At 38.3% G+C, this 12,751-nt stretch overlaps 1 protein-coding gene, 1 long non-coding RNA gene and 2 other non-coding genes across 4 annotated transcripts in view; 1 reads left to right on the top strand and 3 right to left on the bottom strand.

The window, feature by feature from the left end:
- The window catches only part of TEX2 (testis expressed 2), a 112,423-nt gene extending 105,465 nt beyond the window's left edge, over nt 1–6,958 (top strand). The window contains exons 10-12 of the mRNA XM_070937740.1: nt 525–734; nt 3,460–3,580; nt 5,172–6,958. Of these exons, the coding sequence (XP_070793841.1) occupies nt 525–734; nt 3,460–3,580; nt 5,172–5,294 (454 nt within the window). The 3' untranslated portion in view covers nt 5,295–6,958. The remainder of the gene's footprint in view (nt 1–524; nt 735–3,459; nt 3,581–5,171) is intronic.
- A 2,038-nt stretch (nt 6,959–8,996) lies between these two features.
- Nucleotides 8,997–9,131, bottom strand: LOC139313502 (small nucleolar RNA SNORA76). Its single transcript, XR_011600110.1, has one exon. It is a non-coding gene; the product is annotated as a small nucleolar RNA SNORA76 (small nucleolar RNA).
- A 37-nt stretch (nt 9,132–9,168) lies between these two features.
- Nucleotides 9,169–10,799, bottom strand: LOC139310579 (uncharacterized). Its single transcript, XR_011599892.1, has 2 exons — nt 10,238–10,799; nt 9,169–9,304 (listed from the first exon to the last, which is right to left on the bottom strand). It is a non-coding gene; the product is annotated as an uncharacterized lncRNA (long non-coding RNA).
- On the bottom strand, nt 9,448–9,510 carry LOC139313488 (small nucleolar RNA SNORD104). Its single transcript, XR_011600098.1, has one exon. It is a non-coding gene; the product is annotated as a small nucleolar RNA SNORD104 (small nucleolar RNA).
- Nucleotides 10,800–12,751: the final 1,952 nt, after the last annotated feature.

The following is a 12,751-nucleotide window of genomic DNA, read 5'->3' on the forward strand; positions in this document are numbered from 1 at the left end:
ACATGCAGCAAAACCGTAACATAAGTGGAGAACAATAATGCTATAAGGAAAAATCCAGAATCCATTAATTTGTACATTCTCTTGCTAAATCCTTGAATTTGCAGTTTGGGGTTGAAAGGTCCATTGCAGCCAGGTAAACCACCTATTTGGCCAAAGCTCTCAAACATTTAGGAGAATCTCCAGTAGAATGTAGGGCTATCCAAGAGTAATAGTGAACATTGGGCCAACAACGCTTCACCAGAATCTTTACCGTGTGAGTAGATAACATCTGATTTTAAATTAGTTCTGCTTCTGAGTTGTCACAGCCAGGTATCTGGATCTTTCTATTTTTATTCACGAAAATTATAAGTCTGGGCTGTCTGTACACTTACACAACACTTCACAATCTGTAGTAGCAGATTGGCATCCTGTGCCTTTAACATGTTGTATTTTCAGCTGCAGAATACCACAAAGCATTAGCCTTTGCTTTTTAAAGGGTATCTGAAACTCACTTAAATGACTTCCTCTTCTTTCCTCCCTTAAAGGTATGGATCAGGGCACCGAGCAAGTAAAATAATGAGATTTGTGGATAAAATTACCAAGTCAAAATATTTCCAGAAAGCGACCGAGACAGAATTTATTAAGAAAAAGATTGAGGAAGTCTCCAATACACCGCTTCTGCTCACCGTTGAGGTTCAAGAGTGTAAAGGGATGTTAGTAATTAACATTCCGCCCCCACCTACTGATCGTATATGGTAAGTGTAGTTAATAAGACTTTATGATTTTGGAATCTGTCATGTATAATGTGGCACTCAAACTAATCAAAGAGCCAAAATAGATTTCTTGTTTTTATGAGTGGCTGTGAAAGAAGTCCCTAAAATATATTTTATTTTCCAGTCCCCTAATTTCCCACTTTTTCTCAAACACATCCAAGATAAAAAAGCTGGACCATTTGACTAATGAACTATAAAGAATAATGCAGCAGAAATGTAGTTTGAGTTCCTATAGAACCAAAGTTGGTCTGCAGCGTGTGATCATTCTTACAGAATTTAACAAGTATTCACATGATTCTTAGTAAGGTTCCTTTTTTGAAAATTGCAGTACCAATCTGTGAGTCATAAGCTACAGTCTGACATGTACCATTTTATTCAGGGTTAAATAAGTTAATTCTGAGACAAAGTGTGTGGGATTTTTCCATTAATTCCTATGAACAGTTACTAACAAAGATAATGGAACTGGGTGTTATTTTAAATTGCTCATGTGATTGAATTACTCTTCTATCCAAAAAGAGATCTTTTGTAAAAATGTATAATTCCATTTCTTATTATGCATTTTGTAAACTTCCAGAAACTGAAAAGCTAACAAAGCTTAGAAATTTTATCATCCATGAATAAAAGCTACAGCAACCAGAAATCAGGTCAAAAAGAAAGATTACTACTTGTTCTTTCTTTTCTCCTACCTTTCTCTTCCTTTAATATAGAATAATACAGAAGCATGCTGGGTAAAACAGCATATTGAACTACTGAGGATCAACAGAGGTATTAATTAAGAGGTCAATGCCAAAACTTTTTCCAGTGGTTTCTTATAACTGAAAATAGTACCAAAGGAGAAAAACTATTTCAGTGCTTCTTTTTATCTGAAAGAAATATGGAATGAAATTGTGAATGAAATTTTGTTTTTATTTATCTGGGAATGTTTCACTGAACATTTTTATCTTGCCTTTTTATCTGGGAGGTTCAAAAGCAGTTTATATTGGGGTTCCCATAATTTTATTCTCACAACCCCTCAGTGAGATCCATATTCAGTGAGGAATTGAAGTTGTGCCTTCTCAGTCCAATATCTTCACCATTGGCTACCTTAATCGAGATGGGATTCCATTTGAGGAAATTAACCTCTGGGAGGTGCACAGTGTAATTCAGAAAACTCAGTCCAATACATAATTACTTTAAACTGTATTGGGAAAAGGATTAATGACAAGTGACAGGCAAATCTGGCCCTAGGTTCTGCCTCGGTTTACCTTCCCAATAAGCAACTGAATTGGAAGATCATTTAAAAGCAATTTATTAGGATACCCTGATAAAGTGAGATCTCACTATGAAAAGGGAGAACCCCAAGACCCATCTTACATTCCCTTTTATAGTTAACATAAGAAAGAAATGCAAGAGGAAAGTTGATTGGACAGGATAAAAGTAACCTCTCCTTTGCACAGTAAATCAACTACAAAAGTTGTTTGAAACTCACAAAGAGACATACCAGACACCAGTTTTGCACTAACAAACTTTTTCTTATCAGGAAATAGTATTCATTCTTCTTTAGTTTTCTTTTCAGTTTAGGAATGTTAGAAGCTATCCATCAATCTATACAGCGATAGGATAAAAAGTTTTCCTACATTCCAGTCTATAGTGGTTTGATAAATCCTCATAAAAGACAGAAATAAGTTAAAATACAAAGTAACTATGTTAGTGAACAAGTTACAAAATCCATGTCATGTGCCCCTCAAAAGTAAGAATGTAAGAAGTTGCTGATTTGATTTCTCACTGTGGTCATTCTTGAGAGAATCATAGTACCTATTGCTAGATCATTAGGACTTAATTTCAGTTATAAGTCAGATGAATAAAATTTTTCAGACATAAAGTCCTTCACCAATTAGTATTAACTGGGTACTAGACTTCAGCAGTAACATAGATTGTTAATATATATCGATTTCAAAATGACATATTGTGAATTGGACACATCTGTTTACAGAGTACATAGAAGAAACAAAACTACACCCCTGAACTGGAGGGGGAAATGAGACTATTTTTAATGTTGAGATATGTACTCATTTGAAATAAATATTTTGTTGGACATAATAGTTTAGTCCTGCACAGCATACGACCTGCAGGCTGCATGCAGTCTACCAAGCAACCTTGTGTGCTGAAGTTTTTTAAAACAGTAATAAATTCACGATTGTCCCAAAAGTTGCATTGCTAAGCATCTCCAAGACTCACCATTGCTGCCAGCTTCAGTCCCACTGGCACTCTACTTGCTGCCAAATAGCTGATTGGTATGCCAAATATTCCTTTGCAGCCCACAGTTATTTTTAATTTATCAGTGACCTTTTTCCCTCTGTGCCTTGTGCAGGCCTGGTTTACAGCATCCAATCCTCCTCCAAGCACAAAATCCTTGAACATAAACCGCAAATGTACAAGATTAGGTTATATGAGGTAGTATAGCCTTCCCTGATTTAGAGTGCTTCAGATGTTTGGGAACACAAGTCCCAGAATCCACAGCCAGCAAGATTAGGGTTGGGGAGCATGGTGTGGACACCATGCTTAGGTTAAAATTTCTGTTTGTCCAGAATATCCCAGGACGGCTTTGGTTAAGCATGTCTCATTTTAGCTGAGCATGGGTTATATTCTCCTGGAGGCCTTTGAAAAAATATGGGATACAAATCTGAGATAGAAACATCTTAACTTGGATCATTTTTTTAATCTTCAGGTACGGTTTCCGAAGACCCCCTTATCTGGAGCTAAAAGCTCGGCCAAAGCTTGGTGAAAGAGAAGTTACTTTGGTTCATGTAACTGAGTGGATAGAGAAGAAACTAGAACAAGAATTTCAGGTACTTCAAATATCATTAGCATTAAAAGAATAAGTAAGACATTAGCTAAGACTCTGTAAGCTTAAAGATGGTAGCATGTATCTCAGAAGAAAAAGCACACATTCACGCTGAATGGCTATATATTGGTATAACACAAATCATTGCTTCTGAGAATTTCAGATTCTTAGTTTGATAACACATATAGGAACATACTGCAGTAGCCATAAAATTACTTAAGAATAGGCATTGGGACACACTGTACTCCTTCTGGGCTCAACAGACACTGCATGATCCCAGCAAAAGATGTACAGGTAGTCCTCGATTTACAATCACAATCAAACCCCAAATTTTTGTTGCTAGGCAAGACAATTAAGTGAGTTTTGCTCCATTTTACAACCTTTCGTGCCACTGTGGTTAAGTGAATCATTGCAATTGTTAAGTTAGTATCAAGTTTTTAAGAGCCTTGGTAGTACAGTGGTCTAAAGCACCCTGTTATTAAGACCAGCTGCCTGCAATTACTGCAGGTTCAAATCTCTCCAAGGCTCAAGGTTGACTCAGCCTTCCATCCTTTCTAAGGTAGGTAAATTGAGGATCCAGTTGTGGGGGCAATAAGCTGACTTTGTATAAATATACAAAAGGATGAAGGCTATTGCTTAGCGCATTGTAAGCCGCCCTGAGTCTCCGGAGAAGGGCGGCATATAAATAAAATTTAAAAAAAAAAAGTGAATTTGGCTTCCCCATTGACTTTGCTTGTCAGAAGATCACAAAAGATGACCACATGACCACTGGACACCATAACCACCATAAATATATACCAGTTGTCAAGCCTCCAAATTTTGATCACGTGATCATGGGGATGCTGCAAGGGTTGTGTGAAAAATGGTCATAAGTCACTTTTTTCAGTTCCATAACTTTAAACAGTCACTAAACAAACAGTTCCTGGTGGTGGACTATCTGAAATGAGGCACCAAGTGAGATCACTGTTATCCTGAAATACTGTCTTAGGACCTGAAGTGTGCCATATCCACACTAAAATACCTTCTGTGCCCATATTTTTAAAAGTAGGAGCATAGTGCCTGATTTTAATTTCCTTTAAGAGATACCAAATAATTAGAAGGAATATTATTATGGATAATCTCATGAAGAAAGACTGATTTTAGCATGGGACAAATAGTTTGAATAAATTGTTGCTCATACTTTTCTATTGTTTATATTTCTAAAATTTTGTTCATCATGAATTTATTGAACTGTTAAATATATCTATTCAAATTTCTAGCTATTTCCTTTAAAAAAATTGGAATGATTGGGGCAAGGAGCAATAGCTGATAGGAGTCAAGTATTTAAAAAAAAATGTTTGCTGAAATGTAATGGAATTAAGATTTTGTAAGCTGTAAAAAGCAATGTTGCTTTAATTTCCATGATGACTCGGTTCCAAATCTAATCTTAAAGTAGATAGATGTTTACTAGTGATCCACGATGTTACTCGATTCAAATAAACCTGTTTAGAATTCTACTTGGCCTGATGGGAGAGTCTAATATAAGAGTTTGATATATTTAATTTTTCGACTTTGAATTTTGAATTGCATTCTAACTCAATTATTATACCTTGCAGAAAATTTTTGTCATGCCAAACATGGACGATCTTTATATTCCTCTAATGCATTCAATCATGGACCCCCGCTCATCTACGTGCACTTCAAAAGTTTCTGAAGATACCGAATTGGAACAGCCATGAAACGTAAAGACTGCAGTTTACAGTATTAACAGATGTCGTTTTCATGTTCTCTTTCAAATGAAACAGTCTAGCTGATTTTTGTCCTTGTGCCATGTTTTATTTTTTTAAAGATAAGATCGCTTCTGCCAATAATTGCTCCAGTTATGGCTCTCTATTGACTTTAGAGCATTAGTTCCATTTCTGCTAGGCTTTAAAACCTAGTTGTTAATATGCACTCTTCTGCAGTAAACTAGGGGAAAAAATCCAACTAGCAGCAATTGATCCAACAGATTTGATCCGCATGGGAGTACTTTATGGATGTGCAGTAATTCAGGATACACACTGAACACTGACAGTTTATCTCATCCAGTCATATGGAACTTGTTTTCAGTAAGGCACAAACATGTCTAACTGGAAGACTTTCTCCTCTCAAGCAGCTGGAGATACAAATGGAAGTGGCATGTTCTTCACTCCTGCAGTCCCAATAGCTTGTGTCAAGCAAATTTGAAGTGATTTCTGGAGCTAAGAATGTACATTGGATGTATAGGTGATATTGTCAATCCATGTAGATTATGCATAGTAACTTATTTTTTTCATATGAAATTGAGTTTCTTGGAAACAAGTAGCCATATAAAACATGCAAACATACAGAATTGGTTTTAAGGGATCTTGTGATTCTTTAGAAAAAAAAATTAAGACAAAGCCATGAGACCAAACTACAGTAAGCCTTCTAGTTAGTGCGTTACAATTGCAGAACTTGTGGTTGATGGCTCTCGGAGTTGACTATACATGGAAATGTCCAAGGCCATGCATGTACTCATCAGAAATGATTGCATGGAAGGAGCCATTCACTTTCATCAACCAGAATGTTCACAGCTGTTTTTGTTCCCAACTATGTAGTGGATCCTCTTTTATCCATTTAAGGAGGTGCAAATCCTGATTACAGCTTTTTTTTTTTTGGTCAACGTAGCTAAAGCACCTTGTAGGCTGGCTTGGTATTCCTGTATGAAAGTAACAACTCCAAAGCACTACAAGTGAGAATGGCCAAGAGAACACTGCCTTGCTGTTCCTTTTCTGTATGGACTAAACACAGAATACTGAATCTAACTCTTTTGAACACTACATAAGCAATGAGTGTTTCTTGATACTCAGTATTGCCAACTACTTATGTTGAAAGAATGTTAATTTAGTTTACAAAGGAAGCAAGTGAGCTATGGAGTTCACTCTTTGATAGTCTACTAGGCTTTACATATTTCTAAGATCTTTTTTGTATGTTGTGTTAGGTTCCTGCGTCCAAATTTCTCATGATTTGCAATCTCCAAATGAAGCTAATTGAAGTTGTTTTTTAAAAGCACCTTGCCTGAAACATATTTAAAATTTAGCATTTAATATATTGACATAATCATATTATTTGGACAACTATTTTGTTACAACTCTGGGACCATTCCATTTTATGTACTATTCTTCTCATCTCTTAATGAAAGCATTTGCCTTCTTAAATCTGCATGTCTTATTCACAGCTCTTTTCCCCCCTCTGTGCAATAAGTCAAAATACTAGATGCACAAATATGTAATCAAGTTTAACCAGGTTTGGCACAAGTAAATTCACTGCACTTCGTAATCAGACTGTATGGGTTACTAGTGGGCTTGCTTTTTTTTCAAATAAACTTATCCCATGTCAAAAATCTGTTTGATGCTTGGTGGGGTAGAAGTGTGAGTGCATATCCAGGAATATAGCACTCGTAGAGTTCAATGAGACTGAAATACTGAAAAATTTACCAAATCGTATTCTACATTTCTTCTGAATGTTTCAGCTCTTACATCCAGTACTCATGAAAGATTTATTTTCTGTGGGAGCAGTCAGGCAAAATAGATCATGCCTCATGGCACTTGGAGCCTGCCAGTCCTCTAAGCCAAGAGTACCCAAGATTCTTTGGGGATTGAACCAGAGCATAAAAAACTCTAGAATTTAAATAGTATACAATTCTTCAGGATTTAATTTACATTCCTACAGGATGCCTCCTGAATCTTGCTCCAAATAGAAGGCCTGGGGAGATTTTGGTTTTTTTGGTACAGTACTGTAAATTTTCCTCTTCTATTTGTAAAGCAAGGTTTAGGAGATGCAGTCCATTTTCACTCACAAGTCTTATTTTCTAAATAACAGAATTAGCTTCCCAGATAGGCAGACTTGTAATCTATCCAACAGCCCTTACGTTTTTTTCTTTTTCTCTGTATTAATGCATCATTCTGACCTAAAATATAGTTCGATATTACAGCTGTGCAAACTATTGATAAAATGTTTCAGGAAATTTCTGCAAAATTGCTGCTCAATAGAACTTATTTGTATCTCTTGGTCAGCTGCCTCAAGAGATGCACCCATTTCTATGTTCCTTTACAGTCAGCATCTCAACAGGATGTAAAATAAGGCTGTGTCAGAGACCAGACACACAACAAAGGGTTCAGGCCTTTTCCCTAAATAACCAGATACTAGGAACTACATGGGAGAGACTATCTGCTTATCACATTAAACCAGAGGCCATGGTTTAACACCACAAACCTAAGTCAAATCCAGTTTCCAGTCACAAGAACCTAGGCTGGGTTGCATTACAATCACATCATACTAATTTAACCAACACCAATTTATTTGATAGCATTATTAAAGTTTTGCCCAGATCTTGCAAGAGATCTAGATACAATTATATTTGTGTAAGGGGTTCCCAGAATTGTAAAAATTTTAAGGGTTCCTCCAGGTTAAAAAAAAAGGTTGAGAGGCTGCTCTGTAGAACTTTTAACTCTTCTCCAAAAGAAAATTTTATCCAGGAATAGATCAATTCACCATCCTTGAAATATTGGCAAAACCTAATTTCAAGTTACACATTCAACATGTTGCACTTTTAATAAGCTTGAGTTGCTCATCTCATTACCATCCTCAGCATTAAAGATGTGATTGGTTAACAAGTTGTATGCTACACACTCTTGAATGGTTCTTTGCAAAGAACTCTTTGGTTGTGGTTAAGATTTATCCATACCATAAAGTTGTGGCTAAATCAGAGGGTTGTATTTTTGTTTATTCTAACACTTGTTTCCATTGAAGTTGTGTCCTAAGGAGCATGGAAGGAAATTAGCAGTGGAGCACCCTATCTTGACTGCTGGCTTTTCTTGGATGTTCCACTAGCATGCCAAAGGTATGTCCCATATAGGAGTGTCCACCCTCCATGTATAATCTTTAGTCCAGTTTTCTATTTGGGCTTGTATAGCATGAATAATGTGCACTTTGTTAGTGTGCTACAATTCTACCAAATGTCCAGAGTAGACTTTTAAAACCTGAAACATCTTTGAGGCAAAGGACAGTTATCCTTCTAATAGCAGGTAGTTTAATAGGAAGCAATCAGTTGGGTGGGAATGTGCTTTTTGATGAAATATGACCCCAATGAGATTGCACTGAGCTGCAGTACATTGTAGCTTGCATGAGTGGGGTTTTGCACACTACTTTTGCCTGATGCTAGGTTGTTTATTATAATCTTTGAAAATGGGATTATGCAAAGACTGTCAGGTAATAAGAGCCAATCTTTCCCCATTTAATTCATGTTATCTTCAGATACTGTAGCGAACAAGATAAAATTGAAGCACTCCTACATAATACTCTTCCCAGATGATCAAGCCTCTGAACCGTCACTGTAGTTATTTGAGGAATTTACATATTTTAACATTAAGCATGAGATGGATTGTAACTTGTCTTTAAAAGAATCACTCAGGTTTAAGCTGAGCAACACCAGTTATAAGCAAGCTTTTTATTTTTGCACTGCAGCGTAACCAATGAGACCATGAATGGGCCATGCACCAGTTCAAAGGCAGTGCTTCAAACCTATCTGAAAAAAATATCCAAAATAAACAGTTTTTAAATTTTTAAATTTATTTATTTACAACATTCAAGACATCCCCACATTACAGCCCTCTTTGTGTTGCTTGGTTCAACAAGTGACAGTTGGTTCCAGAGGTTTTCATTCAGCATCAAGACAATCTTGGCACACCTATAGTAAAAAAAAGCAGGATTCAGGATAGTGATTTAAGAATACTGAGATACCTTTGCTCAGATCTAGAGATTAGTTTTATGCCTTTTTAATACCACTGAACATTAAGAGCTAGGGTGCCACCTGGGCAACTGATGCTGGTGGCTCAGATACAGTGTCTCTTCATCTGCATCAGCAGTCTAACACGCCAAAAATATCATCACAGCAGCCAGCATAGGGTTCCCAATTTAGATCACTCAAAAGCAGGATTACAAAGGTTTATTTTGACGTGCTCACAAGGAGATGCCGATATATCCCTCTCCTACTGCAGTTCTTTGGAGATGCTAACAATGTAGAAGAAACCTTTGGAGTCTTCAAGACTAATCAAGTCCATATCAGACATGTCACCCATGAATTTCTTCACTCCTTTTAACAACATTCATAGTAGCCATCACTCTTGTGCTCATAAATTTCAGGGTGGAAAACTTTTTTGTCGTTGTCGCTCTAAAGCGCCTTCTCTGCAGGACCACTGGCACTTTTCATATTTGAGGGAGGAAGAAGTCCCCCCCCTTTCCAACTCAGCACACACTCTTATCATAAACTAGAATTAAGTTCTAACCTTTTTTTTTAATGGCAAGTGAGCCATTCCCTATTGACCAATTCCAGCTTCTTTTTCAAACGTGCACTAGAAAGCATTAAGTAAGTCAGGGGTGCAACACATCTGAAAGCACAAAGGGGGGAGGGAGGTCCTTTGGCATCATATTCCAAAGCTCACAAATCTACCTCTGGAATCAAGCAATATACTGGATCTCCCTCGAGTCCTTGCAAAAGCAAACTATAATCTACTGCCCAATTATTACCCCAGCAAAGGCTCGACCATAGAGAGGAAATGCCACCTCCACACTATACCTTAAGAAGCCCCAAAGTCTCCCTTTTTCACCGACTGAGACGTACCAAGGACAATGCATTCAAGGGCACTTAAGCACATCCAACTCTCAATCACGATTCTCCATTGGTTGGGCTCAAAATTCTCATCACGCAATGCATTCTCCACTTATCTTCTCGGTTTATTAGTTCCACGTGACGTTTCGTAAAACGGCTCTAAAAGCCAGTAATCGCCGTCTTGAGTTACCCAGCCCTTAAGCTAAGTCTACTAGTGCAGGTTAGTTAAGGCAAAAATCCCCAAAATCGAAGAGCAGCGAGGCACGACACGATCAAATACATGACAAACGCGTCTGCTCAAATCCCAGGCGTTTTTATTCTAAAATAAGCTCTGGGTCAAGAACATTTGCCAGGCTTCATTCGCAATCAGGACTACTGCCCATCCGTTAGGCTGCAAAAATCCCAACGACCGCTAGATGGCAACGAAGAAACATTCTGTAAAAAAAAACAAAAAAAAACTGCAAACGTTTTGCCACTTCACGATCGTTCGGATTACTGCGGCGCAGCATAGATACAGCAGAGGCCATCGTTTCTTTCCTCGCGACTACGCCTCCCAAAAGCAAAGGTCGCAAGCACACACCTCCCGCGCCTTCCATCCCACGACGAAAAGGCCGAATACGAGGCCTGCGTCTCTATTTATAGGCGCCTAGGGACACGCCCCTTTCTTTAGAAACCAATCGCGATAGTATGGCTCCGTCACGTGACCGGCGCCGACTCGAGGTGAGTGTACCGGTAACGTGCAATGCAGATATTTTCCCGCCGTATTTTTCATGTTTGGTTTTTTTGGGGGGGGGGCGAGAGGGGGCGCTTAAATTCTTACGTTCCTCTCAAGAATTTTAGCCCGAGAAAAGAAACCACGGCCTATTTACCATCTCTTGAATCCTATGTTTGCCTATCGGCCGGTTTTAATGAGACTTTCTCCCAACTGGCTTGGTATAGATTTGCAGTATTATGCCTATTCCTTCATATGTGTGTTTGATAGGCTTGACTTCTAAGTACATGTGTTAAGTCAGGTTGCACAAAATATACAATGAGTAAATGACAGGCGAGCAGCTTTTGAGTTACCATTAAACCTGCAGAGTTTAATGATTGCCTTTAAAAAAAAATCTCGTCCTCATCAATTATTAGTTGATTCTTGTTAGTATTTTGAACTCAATGGATTTATTCTATCCTCTGCTTAATATATTTTGTACTTTTGTACACGAGTAGGTCAGAATGCATTTACTAGATTCCGGGCACACCGAGATAATTTGAAAATGTTGTCGCCTTGACTTCAACTCTTTCTAAGCCTTCAATGTGTGTGAGGTGTTTATCCACTGGAGGGCACTCATTGCTCGTTTGGAAAATGGATAATTGCATTGGGATGGATAGGCATAGGAAAGGGGGCTAGCAAAACTGGCCTACAAAATCAGAGGAATACAGGTGGTCCTTGACTTACAACAGTTCATTGACCGTTCAAAGTTACAATGACACTGAAAAAAAGTGACTTATGACCGTTTTTCACATTGCAGCATCCCCCTGGTCAGACGCTTGGCAACTGACTTGTATTTATGATGGTGGCAGTGTCCCGGGGTCACATGATCACCTTTTCCATCTTTCTTACCTTACCTTACCTTATGATTCTTGACAAATGTATCTTCTCTTTTATGTACACTGAGAGCATATGCACCAAGACAAATTCCTTGTGTGTCCAATCACACTTAGCCAATAAAGAATTTTATTATAAGCAAAGTCAATGGGGAAATTGGATTCATTTATCAACTGTGTTATTAACAACTGCGGTGATTCACTTAACAACGATGGCAAGAAAAGTTGTAAAATGGGGCAAATTCACTTAAATGTTTCATTTAGCCGCATAATTTGTTGGGCTCAATTATGGTCGTAAGTTGAGGACTACCTGTACTGGACTTTGCTTTTACACTACTGGGACAGAAGGAGAAATTATAAAATACCTGACTGGAGAGTAATTGTATTTGCTTTATCAAATTGTAACGTTGCACGTTTGCCCTAGTTCTACCCACTACTTTTGGCAATTGGTCTTTCCAGTGCACATTTAGAAGGCTAATTCTCTGGAAAGATGCACATCTTGTTAGTTCCTTTTGCCAAAGGGCTGAAAGAGAATATGCAGAAAAGTGGACTCTCCTTGGGGACTTAAACTACGACTTGGCTGCCCCGGTCAGTCAAAAGCAGCCTAGAAACTTTCTCAAGCAGTGATAAGTGCAGCGTGGTGGTGTTGCAGAAGTGATCTAGGCAAAACATGATACCTCTCTCCAAATGAGAAAGGGAGTCACGATGGGGAGAAGGAGAGCAGAGCTGGACTCCCTGAGGCAAAGTTATTGCATGTCTTTGCAAAGCACATCCTGGTCTGGAAGAGCCTCAAGAGCCGGGGTGCTATTCAGCAGGTTCTGACAGGTTCTGGAGAACCGGTAGCGGAAATTTTGAGTAGTTCGGAGAACCGGCAAATACCACCTCTGGCTGGCCCCAGAATGGGGTGGGAATGGAGATTTTGCAGAATCCTTTCCCTGG

This window comes from Pituophis catenifer, unplaced genomic scaffold (assembly GCF_029215685.1).
Source record: "Pituophis catenifer annectens isolate HBS135680 unplaced genomic scaffold, rPitCat1.0.hap2 SCAF_2, whole genome shotgun sequence".
NCBI classification, from domain to species: Eukaryota; Metazoa; Chordata; class Lepidosauria; order Squamata; family Colubridae; genus Pituophis; species Pituophis catenifer.